Source organism: Notolepis coatsorum (assembly GCF_963971535.1).
Source record: "Notolepis coatsorum genome assembly, chromosome: 1".
NCBI classification, from domain to species: Eukaryota; Metazoa; Chordata; class Actinopteri; order Aulopiformes; family Paralepididae; genus Notolepis; species Notolepis coatsorum.
In genome coordinates this window covers 169,971,111-169,996,572 of record NC_140165.1, presented here as the reverse complement: position 1 = coordinate 169,996,572, position 25,462 = coordinate 169,971,111, and the positions used below count along the sequence as shown (strand labels likewise).

The 25,462-nt window shown below is 41.9% G+C and overlaps 1 protein-coding gene across 1 annotated transcript in view; it reads left to right on the top strand.

The window, feature by feature from the left end:
* Positions 1–24,016, top strand: part of LOC311230948 (SAFB-like transcription modulator) — a 59,440-nt gene extending 35,424 nt beyond the window's left edge. Inside the window, exons 12-20 of the mRNA XM_084317401.1 lie at positions 448–507; positions 1,364–1,509; positions 2,547–2,730; positions 14,683–14,807; positions 15,339–15,512; positions 20,643–20,948; positions 21,735–21,873; positions 22,105–22,259; positions 23,546–24,016. Of these exons, the coding sequence (XP_084173527.1) occupies positions 448–507; positions 1,364–1,509; positions 2,547–2,730; positions 14,683–14,807; positions 15,339–15,512; positions 20,643–20,948; positions 21,735–21,873; positions 22,105–22,259; positions 23,546–23,657 (1,401 nt within the window). The 3' untranslated portion in view covers positions 23,658–24,016. The remainder of the gene's footprint in view (positions 1–447; positions 508–1,363; positions 1,510–2,546; positions 2,731–14,682; positions 14,808–15,338; positions 15,513–20,642; positions 20,949–21,734; positions 21,874–22,104; positions 22,260–23,545) is intronic.
* Positions 24,017–25,462: the final 1,446 nt, after the last annotated feature.

Sequence of the window (25,462 nt, the reverse complement as noted above, 5' to 3'; positions counted from 1 at the left end):
GCAGCTGGAGATTTGATGTCTATACGTTTTGTGTGTATATATATATATATATATATATATATTAGGGATGTCCGATATTGGCATTAAAATCGGTAATGATCGGTATCTGTTTTCAAAAAAGAAAAATTATCTTTTAGAATTGTTTTTACATTTATTTAACCTTTATTTACCCAGGCAAGTAAGAACAAATTCTTATTTTATTTATTGTCAAAAGTATGCATAATGTTGTGTTAATTCCACGACAAGAGATGTAATGTTAATTACCTGAAATTATTCCGTTTTTTGGGGTGGGGGGAGACCCCACATATCGGTCAGTATCGGAAATTAAGAGTTGGCCAATATCGGAAAAAAAAAAGAGCTAATATCGAACATCCCTATATATATTAAAAAATGTACATTCAAATCTCCTATCGGATGTTAACATGATTCTCTACTGCTCTTTTTCAGCCCGGTTTCCGCAACCAGAACATGCAGCGACCTCCCAGAGCTCTGATCCCGCCACAGGAGGTCTGAAACCGTTTTGTTGTTGTTTTAGTAACACTGAATATATTTTATTTTATGTTTTAAGATAAGATATTACTTTGATAGTAGAGGGTAGATGGAGGATAATAGTAGAAATACATAAATATAGACAATAAATAAGTATACAAATATGAGATGTTTGAGAAGGTTATATATTTAGGTTTTCTATTGCATTTAATCTAAACAAGTGCAGTGTTTCCCACAGGATTTTGTGAGACTGTGGTGGGTGAAGGGGGCATGCTCCCCCTGGACATTTCTTTTGGTACATTTTAAAGTTAAATGCATCAATCTGGTGCACTTTGAAAGCAAAATAAAGAGGCTAGATCTATGATGAACTTTGTGCTCAAAACACAAAATCGACTAGACTAGTGCTTCCCAATCCTCTCCTCGAAGCACCCCAGCCGTTCAATGTATTTGTTAAGTTCCACCACCAGCACACCTGATTCAACTTAACAAGCCCTTTATTAGTTGAATCAGGTGTGCTGGTGGTGGAATTTTACAAATACATGGAACGGCTGGGGAGAGGAGAGGTTTGGGAACCACTGGACTAGAGCATACATTTGAGCCATCAAAGAAATGAAGCAAAAGTGGTTAACTGTGTTGAACTGGTTTATTTTTTAGAAAATAAAAAATATACTGGATTACTATTACGACTACTACCACTGCCAATACTACTGATACATCCCTATTGGCAAACTTCATATTTAAAAAAAATTATTAAAAAGAATTATTAAAATATTATTTTCGGTTCATTATACAACTGTGGCGGGACAAATTAGACGGGCCGCCACAGTCTTAAGTAATTAATGGGAAACACTGAAGTGTTTTATGTTTTCACCAGTTGGAGATGATGAAGGACAGAGGACGACCTCTCTCAAACAAAGGAGACGTTAAAGACTTCATGCCGTTCGAGAAGATGAAGAAGCAGAGGATGTGTGAGCGCCGGGAGCGCCTGGAGCGCGCCCGCAGAGCCGAGGAGCTGCGCAGGTAACCGACACGCTGTCCACGCACTCGATGAAAACCCGTCGGGTGACTGCATTACATTACACAACACATTAACACTTTCAGAGCCCAAGCTTAATCTTGATTTACCGCTTGAATGCCCACCATCCACTTCAATGTTAGCGTTAATAACGCCTAATCTATGTTTTAAATTATGGCTATGTGTCTAATCTGCCCGTCGCTTATCAATGACTCGTTTTCCAGTCAACATTGTCGAAGCGGATTGTTTTTTTATCGGTTCATTTTCGTTTTATAGCATTTTGAAAAGCCCTCGTTTTCAAGGAAAATATAAATATTCCATGATAATCGCCCTTTACCGGAATATTGTTGTAATTTTTCGGCCTATTTATGAAATCGTTTTCAAATAAACGCTAGATTATCGATAGTATATGTGTACATATGCACGCTATATAGGCGATCTGAAAAATCGATTCTCTGATTTCCTCAAAGCGATCGCCCACACACACACACACACACACACACACAGGGCGAACGCTTAGATCTCAGCGAATACAACTCTGATTATCCCAAGACTTGTAAAATAGATTCCTTACCTCAGATAAGATGTTCTCCAAAAAGATCATTCCAATTCCTGATCGCCATTCCAAAAATCGATCGCTTTTATTGATCCAACGCTACATACTGTACATATGTATTCCACGCTGTTCTGAGGCTCCACAATTAATCCGATCGGCTCGGGTTACATGCCTGAGAAGTAAAATGTGGATTCCGGATTTTTCTTTCTCATCCATTTTCATTGAGTCCATTCCAAAAGGGTGCATTACCATCTGGGAGACGATAAGGGGCGGTTTTATCACATCTGAGCTCCTACAGGGGCTGCATACCAACGGGAGACTCTGTTGATGAAATATGAATTCAGATCGCTAATAAAAAAATTTAACGATAATTGTCGTCGTGGGCATTCAGGCATTGGGCTGATAAAACGTCTTATCATGTTTTGGGCATTGAAAGTGTTAAGGACCGTGAATATGACCGTCATCCGCTGTGTCCTTTTTTTGTAGGCGGCGTGAGGTCGCAGAGATCGAACGGCTGGAGCGGAACCGTATCAATCAGTTCCGGCGGGATCGTGAGGAGCACAATACCCTGCTCCGGGAACGCGAGAAGCTAGAGATGGAGAGACAAAAACTGGAAAGGGAGCGGATGCAGAGGGAAAGGCTGGAAAGAGAGAGGATCGGTATCGAGCAGGTACGTCTTATCGGCAGGTGCCAACGCAACCAAAGGCTGAACATTACTCCGCTGTAAAAGATGAGGCCAGCAGAGTCAATGGAAGCGGATTTGGACCAGCTAGCCTAGCTGTTGGCCTAGAGTTCTAAGCTATGCTAGTGGTCCATATCCACTTCTATTCATTTGTGCTAAGCTAGGCTATTTGCAGCCGGATAACCTTTTACTGAACGCAGATAGGGAATCGCCAACTATCTTCTTATCTTGACTATGGAGAATTTCCCATAATGTTGGCACGTTCCTTTAACACTTTCATTGCCAGCCATGCGGTGCGCTTTACCCCCCTTGAATGCCTTCACTCACTTCAATGATAGAGCTCTCATATTTGCAAACGCATAAACTATGTCTTAAATTATGGCTATGTGTCTAATCTGGCCGTAGCTTATTAATGACTTGTTTGCAGTCAACATTGTCGAAACGGATTGTTTTTTAATCTGTTCATTTCCGTTTTATACCATTTTGAAAAATGCTTGTTTTTTTTTAAGTTTCAGGAAAATATAAAGATTCTGTGATAATCGCCCTTACTGGAATATTCTGGAATATTCGGCCTATTTATGAATAGTTTTCAAATAAACGCTAGATTATTGACAGTACCGGTATATGTGTACGTATGCACGCTATAGAAGCAAGCTGAAAAATCGATTCTCTCATTTCCTGATCAGCACACACGCACACACACACACACACATAGGGCACACGTTGATATCTCTGTGAAAAAAGGTCTGATTATCCTAAGACTGGTAAAATAGATTCCTTACCCAGGCATTAAAGCGTTCCGTCTTGGGACGGATATCCGTCCATTTGATTTGGAGATTCCGTCATTTGATTTGGAGTCGTGACGGATTTTAACCTGAGCCAATCAGAGGCGTCAAATATCCTTTTTTCCCCTACCGCGGCCGCACCAAACAGTCATTTGCGAGCAATCGGCAAATTCTCAGGCAAATGCAACCAACCAGAAGGCGAGATTGTTCTGAGTTTACAGCCCTTTCACCCGCCTCCGCTGTGCTCAGCACCAATGGGAAGCGCCCATTTTGAGACTCTCTAGCGTCTAGCTCTACTCGCGAGTAAACTTGACTCATCAACACCATGCGGCAACTTTTTACGAGACCGTAAGTTCATTTGACTTATTCTAGTCTAAAGAAACATATATATTACTATTGCTATTGATAAATCTAGGTAACGTGAATGCCACAAAACGAATGCCTTTTGTTAATCAGAACGTTATTTACGCGACAAGCAGTGTGTTGTTGTCGTTGTTGTTGTTGTTGGTGGTGTTTCGTGTGTGTGCTTGCGCCGCTCGCTTTCTGATAAATGTATGAATGTTGATAAATCTAGATAACGTTAATGCCACAAAACGAATGACTTTGTTAATCAGAACGTTATTTGCGGTATCAATTGTTTTTAAGCTCAATAAACGTCTTTCTCCCATTTGTCCGGGAGATCTCTGGGTAACAGTACTGTATATTTGCATATCATATATGTCACAAATGTAACATTACTATATACCTGTATGTCATGTATGTCACTATGAATTGAAAACGGGGGACCCTGATGTAAACAAGACGAACGTCTTTCTCTGGTCTGCATCCCCTTAACAATTGTGTGTATTGAGCTGTACTGTATTGTACCCATTCTGCAATCTGTTAAATATTGATTGATTGTTATTAACAGATTGCAGAATGGGTACAGTACAGCTCAATACACACAATTGTTAAGGGGATGCAGACCAGAGAAAGACTTTCGTCTTGTTTACATCAGGGTCCCCCATTTTCAGTTCATCATAACATATATGACACACATGACATACAGATAGACAATACTGCTACATCTATACATTTATGACATACCAGATTTACAAATACAGTAGCCTATTGTTTGTTTGTGATACAAAAATAGTCTAAAAAGAGTATATACATTTGACGAAGAAACTGTACATTGGAGGTGGTTGGGTGGGATGGGGGGGGGGTTGTAACTATACATTGGATTATCGACAAAACCTTACTTGGTCCCAAGAAGAGGGTCTCGTGTATTAAATAAAGTTTTCATTCATTCATTCACTCTGGATCTTGTAAATCCAGTAGCAATACACACAATTGTTAAGGGGATGTAGACCAGAGAAAGGCGTTTGTCTTGTTTACATCATCAGGGTCCCCCATTTTCAATTCATAGTGACATTTATGACATACACAACATACACATGACATCATGACATTTATGACATAGGGACATACATGCCTTACAGGTATATAGTAATAGTACTGTTACATTTGTCACATATACGATATGCAAATATACAGTACTGTTACCCAGAGATCCTAACAGTAAATATATACATATGATGAGGAGGAGACTGTACATTAGGAGGGGGTGAGTGAGTGGGTGGTAAATAAATATATACAAACGGTGGGGAGGAGACTGTCCATTGTTGTTGTGGCATAATTGCGAAACGTGTTTAGTCCCTTGTTTGTATGATAACAAGCCATTTAGTTCATGGTTCAAAGTGGGGAGGGGTGCTAGCTCGCCATCAATCAGAAGCTAGCCACAAGACTTGCATTCACGCTCTCCAGCACACAACAGTAGGGTCTCTATAGTCACAGTCAGGACAGTAGGCTCGCTCTACAAGTAGGCTCCCTTAAAACGCTAACGCTATTAAAAAAAAATACAGTAGAGGTTAAAATAAGAATATGACTTGGCCAGAAAAAAAGTTCAGTCAGGAGATTTTTTTTTGCTTTAATCCCTGTCCTTACCTCAGATCAGATGTTCTCCAAAAAGCTTATTCCAATTCCTGATCGCCATTCCAAATATCGATCGCGTTTATTGATCCAACGCTTACCGGAAATATGTATTCCACACTGTTCTGATGGTCCACAATGAATCCTATCCTCTCGGGTGACTTGCCCGAGAAGTAAAATGAGGAAGCAGGATTTTTCTTTTACCATGTGTTTCATTCAATCCATTCCAAAGGGGTGCAGTAACACAGGGAGAGACGATAGGCGGTGGTATTTTCCCAATGGAGCTCAGAGAGTTTGCAGCACTAACGTGAGACTAGATTAGTTGTGTTAACTCGCCATGCGTTGAGTGCCAATGACGAGAAATCTCGTTATTTAATCGTTATTTCTTTTATTAGCGATATCCATTCATTTTTCATCCATCCAGCCTCACGTTATCATTGGGACTGGCTCTGAGCTCAAAGGGCAAATACTTTAACTTTTCACCTGGATAACGTCAACATTCAGGGTGAATGTAATGTGAGAAATTGGGATTCTTCTGCTCTGTGTGACAATAAATAAATTAATGGTGATATGCAATTTAAAACCAAAATTAAGGCCTCAGTATGAGTTTAAGACGTGAACATGGTCATGTTTGTTGAATAAAAAAAAATAATTGCTGATTTCTTTTTTCTTTTGCCGATCCCGATCTTCGGAAAAGCTGTCGATTCGGATCTTTGGGACATCCCTACTAATTACACGTGGGACAGGCGCTGGACATACGCGTGGAAGGGGGGGTGGGGGCCCCATGCCATCCTTATCTCCGTTCAGCCAGGCCTGGCCTTGGAGCTCCACAATCCTCAGCATGGAAATTTTGTTTTGGCTGGGACGAGGTGGGTGGGGGGGTGGGGGGGGGGGGGGGGGTAGGGCAGCAAGCTTCCCAAGAAAGATGCCCCAATTTAGCTTTAATCACGATTTAACACGGTCATAATCTCCTGTGTGGTCCCCAACATGACCTTTGATCTCAATTGTTCATCCGCCTGGTGCAGCGCGAGTCTCTTAATCAGTTCAATGTGGGAGGCTTCAATCCTGGCAGAGGATCGCCAGAGGATTTACGTCCTTCCGAATAATTTTTAAACAAAACCAATCCCAGATGACGATCGCTCCCAAACCGATCAGCATGAATGTGAGGAGATGGATATCTTCCACATCTTCAATCTCAAGAGGAAAGAGACAAATCGTGTTGCATTTCCCCCAAGAGTCAATAGAAAATCCAGACTGAAATGTTCCAAGCGGGCAGATCCGATAAGTCGAATACTGCTTCCTTGGAGCAGAAAATGACCAGCTTATTAGATCCATATCGAGTGGGTTTGAGTAGGGAGTTGAGTTGATTCCTCCGAGAAAAAAAAGTAGAGTCGACACAGCAAGACGGCTTCAGGGAGGCAGTTGAAGCAGCGGTAGGAACGGCCTTGAGAGACCTAGGGAGAGGGAAAGAAATGCGACTGTTCTCTGGGAAGGTAAGCCAGAAGGTTCTCCAAAAAGAATAATTCCAATGATCCCATCGGCGATCGCGATTACTCGTTTATATGTAATGTTCACGTGTTTACGGGAAACTAGGTTTTGAGGCGAGCAGATCTACTAGCGATTGCTCTGCAAGAGCTCCTCCCCCTCAGAGCGAGTCTTGACAGTCCAGTTCAGACATTGTCTCTACTGATCCCTTTCTATCAGAGTTCAAAAGGTAGGCGATACTGCCACCTGGTGAGATTCGATCGGCATTGCAAATGAGCCAGGGACACCTAGAGTGATCCGGATGATAGTTTAGAACGGGGATCAAAGGGAAAATATCAAAGGATACAAAAACGAATGTACTCGTTAATGGCGCTCAAGCGTTGGCGGCGAAACACGAGTTTACTCATTATTGAGGAGTTAAACGGTTAAGCCCGAGCCATATTTTCTGAAAATTCGCCTACAAATACATACCTAACTAAATGGAAGATTGCTCCACTTCTGCGAGTGCCATTTGCATGTTCTTGGTATCTATCGATCTCAGTAGGCCTGCCGCGATAAGCAATACATCGATTAATTGCCGCGATAATTTAAATGAATGCAATGATTTTGACGGACGCGATTAATTGCTATTTGCGCGTTTGTTTTAATGAGGCGGAACCAGTGCCCCTTGTCAGTCACTGTCCGTGTTGGGAGGCGGGCCGCTGGCTTTACTACAGCACAGCACAGGAGCTCCGTGGGGCAACACCACATAGCTTAACTACATTTCTCAATAGTGTTGCTCCTTTTAACCAAGTAGCGTTATTTGTAGTGTAACGTTAGAATAACACAGAATAACGTTAATACAATTACATGCATCATTGTTTACAATGAACGGGTGGGGCTAGTCAAAGGACTGGAGACGGGGACAAGTTAAACATGAATTAATTTATTATAACAGGTCGTTTTCGAGTCGTGCTGCAGTGCCTACGCACCACAGCTATTCTATTATAATACTGCTTTGACGCTTCCTCCTCATCGTTGATTGCCTGTAGTAGCTGCATCTAACGTTAGTAGCTAACGTTAAAACTAAAAAACACAACCGGACGAGACAAGTTGTCGGCTAGGATAATCACAACAATACTTCCGGTCCGGTCGGTGGGCTTCAAAATAAAAGTCTTAAACACCGGAAAAGACGGAGCGGTGGGCTTCAAAATAAAAGTTTTGGGAAATAAATTTCTCAAAAAAATTCTCTAACCGGTCGCAATAATATCGCTTATCGCGATATTTTCGGGGGCAATTAATCGCCCAGCAAAATGTGTTATCGTGGCAGGCCTAGATCTCAGGGAATGTATTCCCAGTGTCCGAAATATTGTGTCTGTTACTAGGCTTGAGTAAATTGTAATGAACCAAAGGAGAATATCAATAAACATTTTTCATTTGATGGTGAATAACACCATGCAAGATCAAGTGTACAATAAATCTAAGCAAATTAATAAAGGGCAGATGATTTACAAGAGGTTTTGTAGATCCAGTACTGAATTCTGCCATCCGGACACATGCAATTTGAAATATGATTATAGAATATCGGGCCTATAAATGACCTCATTATGGCCAAGTCACACATCTATGGATCGGGCCAAATCTCCCCTTTCCCATGGCAGAGTTCAATCTGGATTTAGTACCACCAGGCGCCCCTGACAGGGCAGCAAAAACCGTGAATGAAATCTACTTACTTTTTTATAATGTAAATTGCTCTGCCATTTTTCATCAGATTGCAACATGTTTTTTTTTTCTAGGCGTTCACAGAAAGGTAGAGCAACTACCGTAAATCCTCTAATAGTGGAGGGTACTCGAATAAAGGACGGGCCTCTTATAATGGCCGAGGGTTTGATGCATGCAGACAAATAAAGGCCGTCTCCAATATAAGGTCGCAAAAAAAAAGATTTTTTTTTAGTTTTCGTGCCGTGATATAGAATGAGATAAACTCTTGCCAATGCAAATCAAGTGCTGCCTCCCGCTACACTAACTACCGTACATTAATGTTTCCCTCTGGTTGGCGCTAGCCGCTAGCTAACGTTGTCATAATATCTAGATCTGTGGTGTCAGCTGGATGACGTTGACTTCGTTTGCAAACGTTAACGTTCGCTATCTATATGGCGTTGGCATAAAAAAAAATTATAATAATAATAATGCAATAAAAGTCTGAAAATGAAGGGATTATGTCCATGAGTGTCATTTTTAGAAATTAAGGCCTGCCTCTTATATAAGCCTCTCTCTAATAAAGGCCTGGTGCTCTTTGCAACAGAGGTAAATAGAAGACCCGTCCTATATTTGAGTATTTACGGTAATTACATTCTGGGTGGCGCAGCGGACATTGCACTCGTCACCAACGCAAGAGACACCGGGTTCGAATCCGGCTGTCGGCGTTGCCTCCGGTTTGGGCCGGCCGTCATACTAACTCAATTGGCAGAGTTAGTGGGTGGAAGTCGATGGGTGGTAATCTGGACGTTGTGGACAGCGACTCCTACAGGTCGGTTGGGGGACGCCTGCACAGCAGAGACAGGAAATGGCGGGGGTAGTGTGAGCCTCCCACACGTTACACCTCGCCAATGAGAGTCCGCGCTGGCAGGTGAAAAGATGTGACAGGCTGCCTCCTCGTGTATCGGAGGGCACATGTGATGCAAGGCTTCTATCCTCCCTACAACTGGCCAGTGGGGGGCATATGCGAGCAACGTTCAAGACAGGGGAGGGGAGAATTGGCACAGCGAAATTGGGATGGGAGAAAAATAGAAAAAGTGGATTAAAAAAAAAGAAACGAATTACATTCTATTTTATAATAATAATTCATTACATTTATATAGCGCTTTTCTAGACACTCGAGACACTCTAGACAACCTTGGGCTACGCAGGCTCAATGGCTGCCATACACTTGCACCAGGCACACATCACACTACACAATGGCTGAACGGCTCAGGAGACAGGGATTGATATCAGCCAATTAACACATTGGTCGCCAAAATCGCTTTACAGCGTTATTGCCCGCCATGCGTTGAACGCCAACAACGCTGTACAGTGTTTTTTAGATCAATATTTCATTTTTTCGCCATGGCATTCATAATTCATCCACCGAACCGCTGCAGCGGGACCCGAAATGGGACTGCAACGCCTCAATACCGCCGCCTGGTGGATGGTCGGGCGAGTTACACACTCAAAACCGGATGGTGTCATCGGTGCGTCGAGGAAATTCCTCCAGCAGTCGCATCTCGTTACGGGACTCCTGACAAACACTATAGTGCATATGGATCGCTGCCATAACGTAATAATCTATATGATTTCGGCGTTTATTGCGCCATACAAACCGGAAATGGATGTAGGAGATCAGCGTCGAATAATTGGGATCTTTCTCATCCAGTCTCATCGGCGCACGGTAAGAGGTCACTAACGTTATTTTCAACCCGATTGTTTATTCATTTCACTGCAAACCATCTGCTCAACATATCAACCCATAGTAAATAAAGCCGTTACTGACGATCAAGGAGTTATAAACGACCCCCCCCCCCCCTTTCCTCCACGCATGATGAAGCATAATGTATACCGATCGTATACATTTGAATTTTTTTATATAGCGTGTATGGGAAAGAAACGCCAATCGATAATCTATATTATGCTTCAGGGCCTATAACTACTGTTTTTGGAATTACAGCAGAAAAGATTAAAAACATACTTATATTCTCGACGCTAGTAACACAACAATGTATGAATGAAAAAATATAACGTTCCCACATCCTGAACGATAGGTAATCGATGTTGAATGGGCCATAGTAATGTCAATATAGCAATACAATTTAAAAAGTTATAGCCCTGCAAAGAAGGTAAACATCTCCATAGGGTTATAGTGCTGGCAGACTAGGGATGGGAATTGATAATATTTTATCGATAGGATTCCATTATCGATTCTGCTTATCGATTCCTGATCAATTTATAATTTAAATAAATAAATTGGAAATGCAACAGAACTAAGCTGGTTAGAATAACGACATGCAACATTTCTGATTGTCATTTATTGTTGAGCCCCCATGTCAGAAAAATACAAAAACTGTAAAAAATATAACATTAACTATAGCCTACACTTAAATAAAATAATGTATTTGAGATTCTCTTAAATATTTTTTTTTTTATTCTTAAATTAATTTAATCTATTGAATAACAACCTGTTGAATGTAACTACAGTTCAATATCTTAAACTAATTTAATCTATTTAACCGTAGTTGCATTCAACAGGTCGTTATTCCTCTGACTTCTCGGTCTCTGGTCTTTCAGAGACACACACACACACACAGAGCTCCCTCCCCGGGCCCCTGTCCTGTAAGGTATTGGCTCGTGTTGCTACACGGACATGTTTGTATGTTGCACGGTACTTCCTGACTTACATTAGTAAACAAACAGTCAACCTGATCACACGCTCTCCGTCTCTTATTATATGTGAACTAAAGAGTACAAGGTTTACACAACAGCCCCAACCCCCTTTTTTATTTTATTTGTACCTGTACTACCTGCCGTCAGCTGTTATCTCTCTCTGTGAGCTTGATTAGCTAACGTTAAAAAGCGGGAGCATTTCGGGAGCATATGACCAAAACCCAGGCAATTTCGAGCCCTTAAGGAATCAAATAGTCTGCGCTAACGTTAATGCGCAACTGTAGGAATAACCTGGCATCGATAAGAGGAATCGATAGTCACAGAGGCATGCGATTCCAGGAATCGGACCATTAGGAATCGATTCCCAACGGGAACCGGTTTTCGATTCCCATCCCTATGGCAGGCTGGCTATATTGATGGATATAACCTATGGCGGGGAATGTGTTAAGGGGAATAACGTTCAGGTTTGGACCCCGTAAATAAAGAGAGAAAAAGCTTCACGCTAGAAGTCAGATGTTTGACAGGGGCTGGCGTAGGGAAGTGTAGTTTAGAAAATGTGTGAAATCTTTTCAAAATGCAGCTCTCCCCACTCTAAAATCTGTGAAATTGTGCAGAAGACCAAAAGTGTACCTTGCATGCTGCAATCCAAAAATAATAATAATAATTAAACCAAAAGTTACAGGCATAAACGTGACTCCAACTTTGACACGTTGGTGGCGCTAGAGTGCACGAGTTGTCAACATGCCACTTGGTGACAGAGATCACGTGAGGGTCCCTAAACAGTCTGCCAAATTTTTGGTTTTGATACATTAAACCATTTCTGAGACATGACTCAACTTCCTGTTTGGCGGCTTTGTCACCAAATTCAATTGACTGTCAAAAGCGAATGCATTGGAAAATCAAAAACATAAATCATACCGGTGTAGACATTGGTCTACAGATTATGTGTACCACGTTTCGTGCAGATTGGGTAAAAACTGTAGGAGGAGTAGCATTTTAACCTCTTCCACCCGTGCGGTCCATCGGCGGACCGCAAATTACATCACGTCATAAATCAATCTCTCCAGACTGTTTGACAAAAGTATCGTTTTATTTTTCAAACGTATTCAAGTATAAACATCATAACCATGTCGCAACAGCATTTATAATGTATATTATGATCAATATGTTAGTTTACCAATATGTTAAATTGTTATATCGATTTTCATTTTCGTTTTGGTGTTTTATAGTTCGCGAAAGTCGACCATTTTGGAAAATTTTAACATGGGGAATTGTAGTTTTTTGCAGCGATTTTGTAGAGGACACCGAGAGCTTTCGATGATTGATTGATTGATTGAAAAGTTTATTAACAGATTGCAGAATGGGTACAGTACAGCTCAATACATACAATTGTTAAGAGGATGCAGACCTGAGAGACTTTCGTCTTGTTTCCATCAGGGTCCCCCATTTTCAATTCATCATATGACACACACGACATACAGATAGACAGTACTGCTACATCTATACATTTATGACATACCAGATTTTCAAATACAGTACTGTTTGTGATACTAAAAAAATCCAGAAAAAGAGTGTATATACATTTGACATAGAAACTGTGCATTGGGGGAGGTTGGGTAGGTGGGGTGGGGCTGTACATTGGAGGTGGGGGGGGGGGGGGGGGGTTGGGTAGGGGGGGGACACACACTGTACATTGGAATACTGACATACATTTGACATAGAAACTGTACATTGGAGGAGGTTGGGTAGGAGGGATGGGGTTGGGTGGGGCTGTACATTGGAATACTGACAAAGCCATGCTTGGTCTTTATTTGGACCTTTGGAATTTTTCCGAACGACACTTCCCAAATTACTTCGGTATGAATTTTTTTATATCTCTTATTATTCGGGATAATAAATCACACAACTTAACGTTATTGACATATATTGAAGCGCAGGTTTCTCTTTCCTATTTTTTATTGTTCTTATTTTTTTTACTATCTTTTTCCCCCTCCTTTTTCCGTTTTTCTCCCATCCCAATGTTAGTCGTTATGCCAATTCCCAATCCCCTTCCTGGTCGTTGCGCACTCTACCCCCTACCATCGGTCTGGGAGGGCGGAGACTATCACATGCTTCCTCCGACACATGTGTAGCCAGCCCACCGCTTCTTTTCACCTGGCAGCGCGGACTCTCACTGGGGGAGTGTGACGTGTGGAAGGGTCACACTACCTCCCCCAGATCCTTCCCTCGCTGTGCAGGCGCCCCGACCGAACTGTAGGAGTTGCTGTTTACAACGACCAGGACCCACCCCACCGCCTTTCCCACCCGCTGTCACTGCCAATTGTGTCAGTATGGACGGCCGACCAAGCCGGAGGTACCGCAGCTGGATTCGATCCCACTGTCTCTGCGGTGGTAGACAGACGCTTAGTCCGCTGCGCTACCCGGCCGCCCTCTCTTCCCTATTTTTAGCATGTAGCAACAATTAGATTTGAAATTAGTTTCAAAATGGTGGCACCCTGATAAAAATAAAAAAGCTACTGTACATACAGTAGATTTCATTATCTGTTCTTATGCATGCCTGGTGATACTAAATCCTAATTGAACTCTGGCATTTGAAATATAAGATTTGGCACAATCCATAAATGTGCGAATTGGCTATAATAAGGTAATTTATAAGCCTGCTATTCTATATAATAATATTTCAAATTGCATTGGTCCCGATGGGAGAATTCAGTACTGTATCTACAAAACCATCTTCCCTTTATTCATTTCCTTAGATTTTTTGTACACATGATCTCAAGAAGGTACTGAACGAGATCAGTGGCAGTTTTTCATGTCTGGTCATTATTAGCATGGTGTTATTCACTGTCAAAGATGCAAAGAAAAATCATAATTCATATTCTCCTTTGTTTCATCACAATTTAAGCAAGCCTAGTAATAGACACAATATTTCTGACACTGGGAATACATTCACTGAGGTCCATAGATGTCCCTAGATACCACGAATATGCAAATGGCCTTGTAAACTGTAAACGACACGTTTGCACTTTGCAGACATGTAATTCCATAAATTCCATCTTAGAATCGAGACATTTCCACACCCCTAGAAAAGATACAATTTGACAGGGTTAAGGTCTCTACATTTGAAAAAGAAACGCAACATTAATTAATACGTTCTTTATTGATGGATTTATGGAATGATATCAATCTCGTACCAGACCGCTCGGGCTTAAGAGGTTAACAGACTTAACGTTCTTGACATGCATGACTTTGTGATTGATTTTAAGTCAGAGCTTCATGTTAAGTTTTCCCTTCTGGATTTCAGGAGCGGCGCAAAGAGGCAGAGCGACTGGCCCACGAACGGGACATGCTGCGGAGGCAGCAGGAGCAGCTCCGTCTTGAGCAGGAGAAGAGAAACAACCTGAAGAGAGGCCGTGATGTGGACCACAGGTACACACTGCTCCTGTCAGCCAGCTAGCCCTTATACAGTCTGCAGGATTCTGTCATCATAGTGGTGGAAATCATTTGTTTGCCCTAATGTTTGCCCTCTTGACATGGAGGGACACCCGGTCTCAGTCGTAATACTACTGATGTGTTCGTCTAAAGATATATTAATTGTAGGGATGCTCGATATTGGCTTTTTTACCTATACCGATATTGTCCAACTCTTAATTTCCGATACCGATATCAACCGATACCGATATATGCAGGGTTTCTCCCCCCCCCCCCCCCCCCAAAACTGAATAATTTCAGGTAATTAACATTACATATCTCTTGTCGTGTAATTAACACATTATGCATACTTTGACAATAAATAAAATAATAATTTGTTCTTACTTGCTTGCCTGGGTAAATAAAGATTAAATAAATGTAAAAAAAAAAAAAAAAAAATCCGATATCAAATTTGTATGCCAATATCGTCCGATAATATCGGACATCCCTAATTAATTGTCTGATTTTTGTTTTTATCAAATGTTTCAGCCGAAGGGATGATCCCTACTGGAACGGCAACAAGAAGATCCAGTCTGAGCCTGATGTCCGTCTCAACCAGGGTTCCGATTACAGTCGCCAGCAGAATCGCTTCTCAAACTTCAGCCCGCAAGAGAGGGGCCGCTTCTCCGCCGCCGCTGCCGAGCAGCCCAACAGTTACGACAGGTAGCCACGCCCCTGCTTTGATCCTAACAGTGTTGTCACCTGCTGCACCACTGAACAGGTTTAAACACATTCCTGCCAGTTTAAACAACTTCTGAGCAGTTGCCAGTCAACCATTGTAATGTACATCATCAAATGCGCATGATTCTCTGCTTAATAACATTCATGCAAGGTGACAATTAGGGATGGGTACTGAACCCGGTACTTTTAACACATTGGGCGCCAGCCATTAGCCTTATCCTTGTAGCTAACGCACCAGGTTTCCATAGCATATTTTCACTGTGCGTTACTATGTTTGGAGAGCTATATCTATATTCTATATTATAGCTATAGAGACAATACTATGGTCATTTGACAGTGACTTTCTTCCGTCGAACATGCAAAAAATAGATAATTGTTTCATGTATAAGTTTGCGCATTATCCCGTGGTGAATATTGTAGGGATGCACCGATATGAAAATGTGCCACCGATACCGATTGTTCAACTAACACAATCGGCCGATACCGATATTTGTGCCAAAAAAATAAAAATTATAATATACGGTATATATATATATATTTATATTTTTTTTATGAAACTACTGTATATTTGTATGTCTCTAAATGTTTTGATGAATTGAAAATGGAGGACCCTTATGTAAAAAAGCTGAAAGTCTTTTTCTGTTTTCATCCTCCAGTCCACTGAGCTGTACTGCATTGTACCCATTCTGCAATCTGCCAATAAAGTTCTCAATCAATCAATCAGACAAATGCATAGAAAAGCTCCCACCATAACCATATAACAAGAAATTATATTATTGTTTATGAAAATGTTTTAGCCCTATGCGTGACTATTATTTGAGCCATGGCAACAAATAAAATAATAATAAAATTAATAAATAAAATATTAAATAAATAAATAGGCTACACGTCTCTCTTTTTGTGTTACAAATTGTGCTCACCGATATGAACATAGGCCTCTTTACTTACTTAAAAAAGGAAACATCAAGAAATATGTTTATGGTATTAATTCCACCATGCCATGGTGCACTATCTCTCTCTCTATGACTCTGCTCTCAACCAAAGCAATGCAATGGAACCATTTTTATTGACAGTCGATTCTGCCAATTACGTCACACCGCTTGCACCCGCCTCCTGCTGTTCTTACCACCAATCGGCAAGCGCGTATTCGTTTTTTACTTCCGCTATGTCCGCCATTGATTTTGACGAGAGCTAACAACAAAGCTACTAACGTTAGCTCCCTGCGGCCGACGAGTAGATTACCAGCGCTCCGCAGGATGACTAAACGAGGCATAATGATTTTACTGCAACGAATGTTATAATAAAAGCCTTTCCATACATTTTTCGACCCTGCGGCTTATATAACGGTGCGGCTTATATGTGGACAAAACCCGAAAATCGAAATATTGCTTTTTTTACTGCATTGAAATGTTATTTATCTGTTCCCTTATTTGCTAAACTTAATACAACTTGTAAATGAGTTAATGTTATTTGTCCAACAGTATTGTGTCCCAATGGGAGTCATTCTCTGTAGAGGTGGGAACTTAAAGCTCAATATAAGAACGGCCATGCACCACCACTCACTGAATCGAGAAAGAGCAATCAATCTGTCAATCCTTTCCGTGTCCGGGCCGGGTGAGGTTTCCCGCGTTGAGTCAAATTAAGCCGCAGGCTCCACTCCTTACATATGGTCATTAAACATTAAAACACATGCGGCTTATAGTCCAGTGCGGCTTATATATGTACACATCATTTAATTTAGCTGCTGCGGCTTATAGTCAGGTGCGGCTTATAGTGCGAAAAGTACGGTATATAACGTTAATGCCACAAAACAAATGCCTTTGTTAATCATAAGTAGTAACTTTGATGCAGTAGCGTGTGTGTGGGGGCGGCATTGTGCAGGACGTTTTAACGTGTGGGCCAGATTGACGCGACACAAATTGATGGATATTTATCGGCTACTGCAATCGGCACATTTGAGCTTATCGGCCGATGGCAGTCAACAAGGCACTTATCGACCGATATATCGGTGCACCCCTAGATAATTGTATCGTTTAGGAGTGATCCGGGATCATTCCTGAAAAGCTGAGTTATAGGGCGCTACGTGAATTCTGCTATAAGCGTTGGCGTTTCTTGCCTGGACACGCTACTATTTCCAAATCAAATGTATATAATAGGTATTATGTTTCATCACGTTTTTTTATGCTTTGATGGCCAGTAACTGTATTCGTTTTGAACACCACACACGCTGATCAGCTGGATCGATATGAAAACATTGTACGATCAAGCTGAAATTGACGTCAGATAGTCCTTACCTTTGATCGGGCGTATTCCAAAAAGAATATTCCAATTGTCTGCTCGCGATTTCCAGTATTGGTGTCCATCTGGTCCCGGACATAATTTGGCACAACTTATGGATCGAGTGTGCTACATGCGTTTTGAAGTGGTCCGATGAAGCGATTTACTTGGCTCCGTCTAAATTCAGCGCCCGGAGGGGTTTAAGTGTAACAAAGGGTGGGCGATACCGCCACCTAGCAGGCCGGTATTGCACTTTGGCGATCTCAGAATGATTCCCTATGCCTATGGGAACACGAGGTCCGTGGATGAATAATGAATAAAAATATCGGGCGGGGGGGGAAGGGACACGACCAAAACCCGAGATATCTCGAGTCAGGCGCCGAAAGTGTTAAGGCTATCGACCGAATTACGTCGGTACTACAGAGTATCGATTTACGTTAGACAGGGCTATACACTGCGACGAGATGGTCGCAAATTGCGCCCTAATTTAGTCCGTGCAAGTTTAAAATAATATCTGGGGGCAAGCTTGCGAGTACTGATTTCAACCCTTCATTCGCATTTCACTCCTAAATTAATCCATACAAATTGGATACAAAAGGCATGTAGATTTATAATATTTTAACTTAAAACTAGGCTACTTTTGCGTATACAGTCATTATATTCCAAATAAAATAAGTCCAGAGTCGAGACTCCGTGCTGCTCCCAACGAATCCCAATAGTATGCAACTGCAGAGCCGCAGAGCAGGGGCGCTTTCAGGTCCGGTCGCCTATTGCTTAATGACATGTCATGAGTGCTGCTTTTGCTTCCGCGTTTTCCCTGATTGGCTGCGCCATGCCCCGCGGCAGGCGCGGCAACCGCAGAGCAGAGCGAGCGGAGCGGCAGAGCGAGCGGAGCGGCAGAGCGCGAGCGGAATTAGGTAACCGCCGCAGGAATCCGCCATAATTTTCATTCGCCGCTTCAGCTCACCTGGCATAGCAGCGGTCCTGCGGTTCGTTGTTGACGAGTTCGAATCCCATGATTTTTTTTTTTTTAACGTGATTTTTTTTTTACGTGTATTCTTTCGCCGGTTAAGGTTAGGCATGGTTAAGGTTAAGGTTAGGCATTGTTTCGGAGTTGGTTAAGGTTAGAACGGTTAAGTTTAGGCGCTGTTAGGAGCTGGTTAAGGTTAGAGTTTGTCAAAGAGAATGGCAATATTCTTTCTATGGTTAAGGTTAGGCATGGTTAAGGTTAAGGTTAGGCATTGTTTCGGAGTTGGTTAAGGTTAGAACGGTTAAGTTTAGGCGCTGTTAAGGAGCTGGTTAAGGTTAGAGTTTGTCTTAGAGACAGCCTATTTCCGCACTGCCGCTCTCCCGCGTTGCCGCGGTCACATGGTCAAATTGTCACATTCTTGCACTCATGACATGTCATTAAGCAACACGCGGTCCGGTCACAGGCCCGCTCAACAGCGCCCCCCACCCAATGGCTGAATTGGAGTATTGCACTGTGCAGGCACAGAGGCCCCGCTCTGCGGCTCTGCAGCTGCATGCTTTTCGCAAAATCCAGCTTCCAGCTCCCGCTGCCCAGCCGTCGTTATCAGAACACTACACACATATCATAATGTTCACGGCAAACTGTAGTTGATCACCAGGTATGTTTTATTAACGTAGAATAATTCATATAAGAAAAACGATAGGGAAATCTCTTCCCTTTCTCCACTGGTTAAAAATGCCAGGAACTGAAATTGAAACTTGCTGTGCGCCGCAGTGATATGTGTTTATTATGAAATGACAATTGCGTGTTGACACGCCCACTGCGCGAAGCCTCCAAATAACTTTTTCCAGTTTGCACATATCTATTATCTATGACTAATTCTATCAATTTTTAGGGGCAAATGCAGTGAAATAGTTGCGCTGTGGTTACATGACGTCATTGCTATTTTAGAGCTGCTCTACCGGTTACAAGGTATAGTCAAAAGTGGATAGAAAACACAGTACTGTGTAAAAGTCTTAAGGCACCCAAGAGTTTTTATATAAATTGTCTTAGATAGATGTAAATAATTTTTTTTGTCAGTGGACTACTCTTAGTACATTTTCATTAAATTATTTTTTAAAGCATCTTCATGGTTTAATAATGCAAACATATGTTGCAGGGACTTATTATAATCATCATATTGGCATGACTGTATGCATCAAAGGGTTAAATCAAGCATTTTTAAGTGCTTTAGAGGAAATGTCAAAATATCGCGATATCATTTAGAGGCCATATCGCCCAGCCCTACTATAATGGTAAAATAGTTATTTAAAAATGTGCCCCTAAAAAATATTCTTTGCCCTTAAATTTGTAAAGTGTGCCCCTAGTGAAAAAGCTTAGCGTACAGCCCTGACGTTAGATCAATCTGTGCCACATTTCGATACCTAAGACCCGCCCAGTTAGAAAATAATCAGAATTCAATGACGCGCAATTGTCATTTCATTATAGACACAAACCAGCGTGGACCTTCAATGACAAGCAATTGTCATTTCATAATAATCACAGACCAGCACGAGGAATGTACAATGTGTCTAACATGCTTTGCTTCCTTGCCATGTCCACATTAACCGCTAAGCTAACTAGTGCTATGTAGTGTAGTGTGCGCACGTCCCATCTCTTGTCTTTGGAAAGACCAGATGAGGTCAGAGGAGTTTGATAGTATTTACTGAGGATGGCCAGATAATGTTGATATTTAAACTTAAAAAATTATAATACATAATAGGGAAAGAGTACACAGTTATTTCTCTGAAGGCTATTTATGTGGGATGTTGATGGAGGGATATTAGTTTTCTAACAGCTGACCCCCATCCCAATCCTATCTGTAGACGCAACCGGTTTGACACCGAGCCAGAAGCAAAGAAGAGTCGTCCCGCTCCTCAAAGAGAGCGCTCCGGGTTCGATCGCTACCCCAAGACCATCTACACAGGCCGCGGAACCTCCCCCCCGCCTCCCCCCCGAGACACGGACACCCGCAGGGACAGGGATGAGAGCAGACCCGTTCCCATGTCGAACCGGCCCGTGGGAGCCAGAGCAGCCATGCCCGGCATGTCGCACAACCGCCCTCCCAGAGACACTAGTCACGGAGGGTGGAAGACCGAAGGCAGCATAAATGACAACAAGGGGGACATACGGTAAGAATGCTTTAGCTATTGGCTTAACTCGCATCACTGTCACCTTGAATCAAGAACCAGGCTGGAGTGGAAAAACCACGACATGCTCTCAAGAACTGTGTTATGACGACATGTTATGAAAACCTCATTAAAAAATAGTATCAAAACGATATAGAATGGAATTATTCTAGTTACAACCCATGTGACTCACTCATGCAATTGATTGATGCATATTTGATTGCCCAATTATTTTCTTAGCTATCAATGCATGACAACGAGCAGATATTAACTTATAAATATTTTAAATTACAAAAACTATGGTGGGTAAAAACAATCTGATTTGAGCAATCATTTTGTAATTATAATAGCATCTGCTTATTTTGATTAGGTATTTCAGTTCTTGAAGCACTATTTTTAAAGCAAAGTTGTTATGTTGGAAGTGAAGGGACATGTCCTTCCACCCCATTGCATCAGTCAATGAGTTTGAATAAAGCAAATTGGCATCATACATTTTTCCATGTTAATTACATAAAGGATGTCTATTTATTTATGCTCCAAAGCTATAATCCTGCATCTCAGTCATTATGTTATGCTTCTGGGCCTACTTAGCTTCATACCATAATTACGCTGCCACCTCTTGTGCACTATCAATAAATTGGTGAGCCTATGTGGTTTACAGCCTGTTTTTTCTTTTTATTATTTACCTCCCCAAATATTAAATTCCAGAAATGGTCTCTTCCTTTTCTAAGCGACGGCAAGTGTTTGCTGTTTGTAACGTGTTACATGTGGTAATGTTGTGTTGAGCAGCGGAGCTGTGCGCATGCGTCCAGAGCGGTCCGGCAGAGAGGGTCCAGGCCCTTCCCTTAGAGGAGGCTCCTCAGCCAGCCGAGGAAGGACTAGCTTTAGTGGTCGAGATGGAGGCAGACCCATGGTGATGGGGAACCAGGTCAGCATACTTCAACTACAACCCTGAAAGTATTGTGTATATTTATAGCTAAAGACAGTAGAGCTTGAGATTGTCCAAAACAAATAAAATATGGACTTAATATGGTTCTTACTCTGAAGGAGTGCACAGTTCCTATGCATCCATCATGATCCCATTCATACATGGCAGCTGCTTCTAAAAGAGCCTCCCGGGGTTCTAGTTTGTGATCTTCTGCCCATCTCTGTCCCACAGTTTGGCTCTGGCCGTCAGGTGGTGGTGGAGCGCAACGGTAGGGACCAAGGTCAGAGGAAGGAGTGGCACGGTGGGGCAGGCTCCCAGGGTGGGGGTTTCCCTGACAACCGCAGGATGGCAGACAGCCGGGGCAGCATGATGGCTCCACACTCAAGGTATTGCCATTATGATAAACTAAAAGCCCTTAAGGTATTAGCATTTTGAAATATGATAAATGAAAAGCCCTTAAGGTATTACCATTATAAAATACAATAAACTAAAATCCCTTAAGGTATTACATCATGAAATACGATAAACTAAAAGTCCTTAAGATACTATCATGAAATATCATAAATTAAAAGCCCTAACTCATTGGGCGCCACCCTCTTTCCCCATCTGTACTAAATGGCGCCAGCGATATTGACCATTTTAGCGATGTTTGCAAACCCATCATGTGTTCTGTATTATAGCTATGGATACAATAGTATGGCTCATTTGACAGGCATTGTTCATAGTCCATCACTGACTAATCAGTTAATTTCTACATATTGTAGTTTGTGCGCTATTACACCCTAAACATCGCCCCTTTCCAAAATAATCCAGTATTTTTTCATAGATCGCGAGATATGGCGTGTTATATGCATTATGCCCAAATCGCTCTGGTTGATCGCCTGAAACCCCAAATACTTCCAAATCAAAGGTATATACCATGTACATATGTGTCTTAACTAGAAACCGCGATTGTGTTTGTCGAGCATGTTTTACGTCCGGTAAAACACGACACTGTACAGAAACATGTTTTACGTAAAAGAAATACCAGCAGGCTACCTAAGATTGACCTTACCTCAGTCAGAAAGTACTCCAAAATGAATAAATCCCAGTCGATTCCATGGCGATCGCAATTACTTGTGTATATTGGACATGTCTACCATACGGGAAAGAATAGCTCTGAGGCACCAAATCTTCCACCGATTGCTATATTGTGATCCACTCCTAGGCGGAAAGAGATGGAGGTAAACTCAGTACTGGGGACAAGTGATATCCCCAGTTCAAAAGGTAGGTGATACTGCCACCTGGTGAGATTCGATCGTCATTGCAATGGACCTGTCTCAAAACCCTGCCCCTTTTCTTGATCCTCCAATCACAGCTGTCGCTTACCTCTGACTTCCTCGTACAAACAAAGTTTGTACGAGGAAGTCAGAGGTAAGCGACAGCTGTGATTGGAGGATCAAGAAAAGGGGCAGGGTTTGAGACAGGTCTCCAACGTAGGCAGATGAGCTAGAGAGACCTAGGGAGCTCCGGCTGAGTGTTTAGAACGGGGATCAAAGGAAAAAGATCAAATCATCTAAAAATGAGATTTTGTTTTTGGCGCCCAATGAGTTATGGTATTACCATCATGAAATGCAAATAAACTAAGAGTTTGGTTTTATTTCTCTTCCAACCCCCCCCCCCCCCCCTTCAGCCATTCCTCATCGGGCATGAATCGAATTGTACAGATCACCAGCAACTCTATGTCCAGTGGGGGCAGCGTTGGAGGATTCAAGCCTTTCAAAGGGGCACCACGGCGATTCTAACTGCCTCGAACAGTCCTTATGGATTTGAATACAGAAACAAAACCCTCAATTTTTTTTTTTTTTTATTGAGTGTTAAACCGTTTTGAATGGCTAATTTGGAGCCATTGATTTGAAAAGCAAAGTGTTTTTATTTGTATAGATGAGTGTTTACCTCAATGTAGAGTTTCCTGACAGTTCTAATGTGACATTGTTTCGCTTCCCTTTAGGAGGATACTGCACAGCCTTAGTTCTTTGTAACACGTTTTCATGTCACGTTACCTTTTGACTCCTATAACTGAAAGTCTTGTATGTGTAAATGCAAATAGCTTACTTATTTCAGTTGCTCTTCATAATTAAAGTTATTAATGTCTTGCTACACATTTCTGTGTCATTACTCTTTGTGTGTGTATTGTATAGCTCACAGGAGGATGAAAGTGATGATTAACATTGTAACATTGCTTGGATATACACCACGTTATTCACGACTCGAGGCAGATGTATTTCTCAGTTAAGGTCTTTATTCCAACTCTGTTACAGGCTGCAGTTCCATTGCCTTATTGCTACACATTCCCATGCCTCAAGAGAGCGCACGCTGGGTGCCACACCCTCTTATACCCTGCAGGTCGCGTGAATACTTTCGGCAAGCAACAAGCCCTTCCGCGTTGCTCTGATTGGCCGAGCACGCGCATGCGCATGAGCCGCAACAAGCTCCTCAGCCAGGCAGGAATACTAAACTCCGCTTAACGCAATTTATACAAATGGAAGTATTGATTACGCCGTAACGAATCATTAAAAAAATATACCGTTAACTGGAATATTTTGTTTCTTTACACATATGTTGGATTATGTAATTGGTTTGTCATGACAAACCAATAAGAAATTGTGAATTAACCGGTGGCTACAACAACACACAGTAACTACATGCATCATTGTTTACAATGAACGGTGGGGCTAATCGAAAGGACTGCACACGGACAAGTTAAACTAACCTAAAGTTAGTTGTTCATTGGGCGCCCCAGTGGCGAACCACATAGCGCGCTCAGCCGCGACACGGGCGACCCGGGTTCGATTCCCGAATCCGTCGTTATTTCCAGAATGTCTTCCCCCCCACTCTGTCTCCCATTTCTCCTCTGTCTCTCCCTACTGGACTGCCCAGTAGTAATAAAGCGATAAAACGCCAAAAAAAAAATCTTTAAAAAAAAGTTAGTTGTTCACCAACAATCTACAGACACAAACAAACACAGAACCGGACTGTTATATTAAATTAATTGATTGCTGTTTAACGCGTCAGTGTCCAGTCCTTTCGATTTAGCCCCACCGTTCATTGTAAACAATGATGCATGTAGTTACTGTGTTGGATTCATCTTTTTGCAGAACATCTGATCTGAGGTAAGGAATCTATGTTACCAGTTTTGTGTTAATCTGAGTTGTTTTTCACAGCGTTCACAACGTGTGTGTGGGGCGTTAGGCGCTGAGCGCGGCACGAATAAATGATTTTTCAGCCCGCTTTTGTATCGTGCATAAGAACACATACTCTCGATAATCTAGCGTTTATTTGAAAAATATTCATAAATCAGCCGGAAAATTACAACGTGTTTTGTGTATTCCAATAAATGGCTATCGCGGATTTCTCTGGAATTACTAGAACTCTCAAACTATACTCGTATTCAAAACGGTATAAAACGGAAATGTACTGATGAAAAAACAATCCGTTTCGTACATGTTGACTGCAAGCAAGTAATTGATAAGCGACAAGTCTATTAGACACATAGCCATCATTTAAGATATAGTTTAATCGCTCGCAAATGTGCTCGTCCTCCCATTGA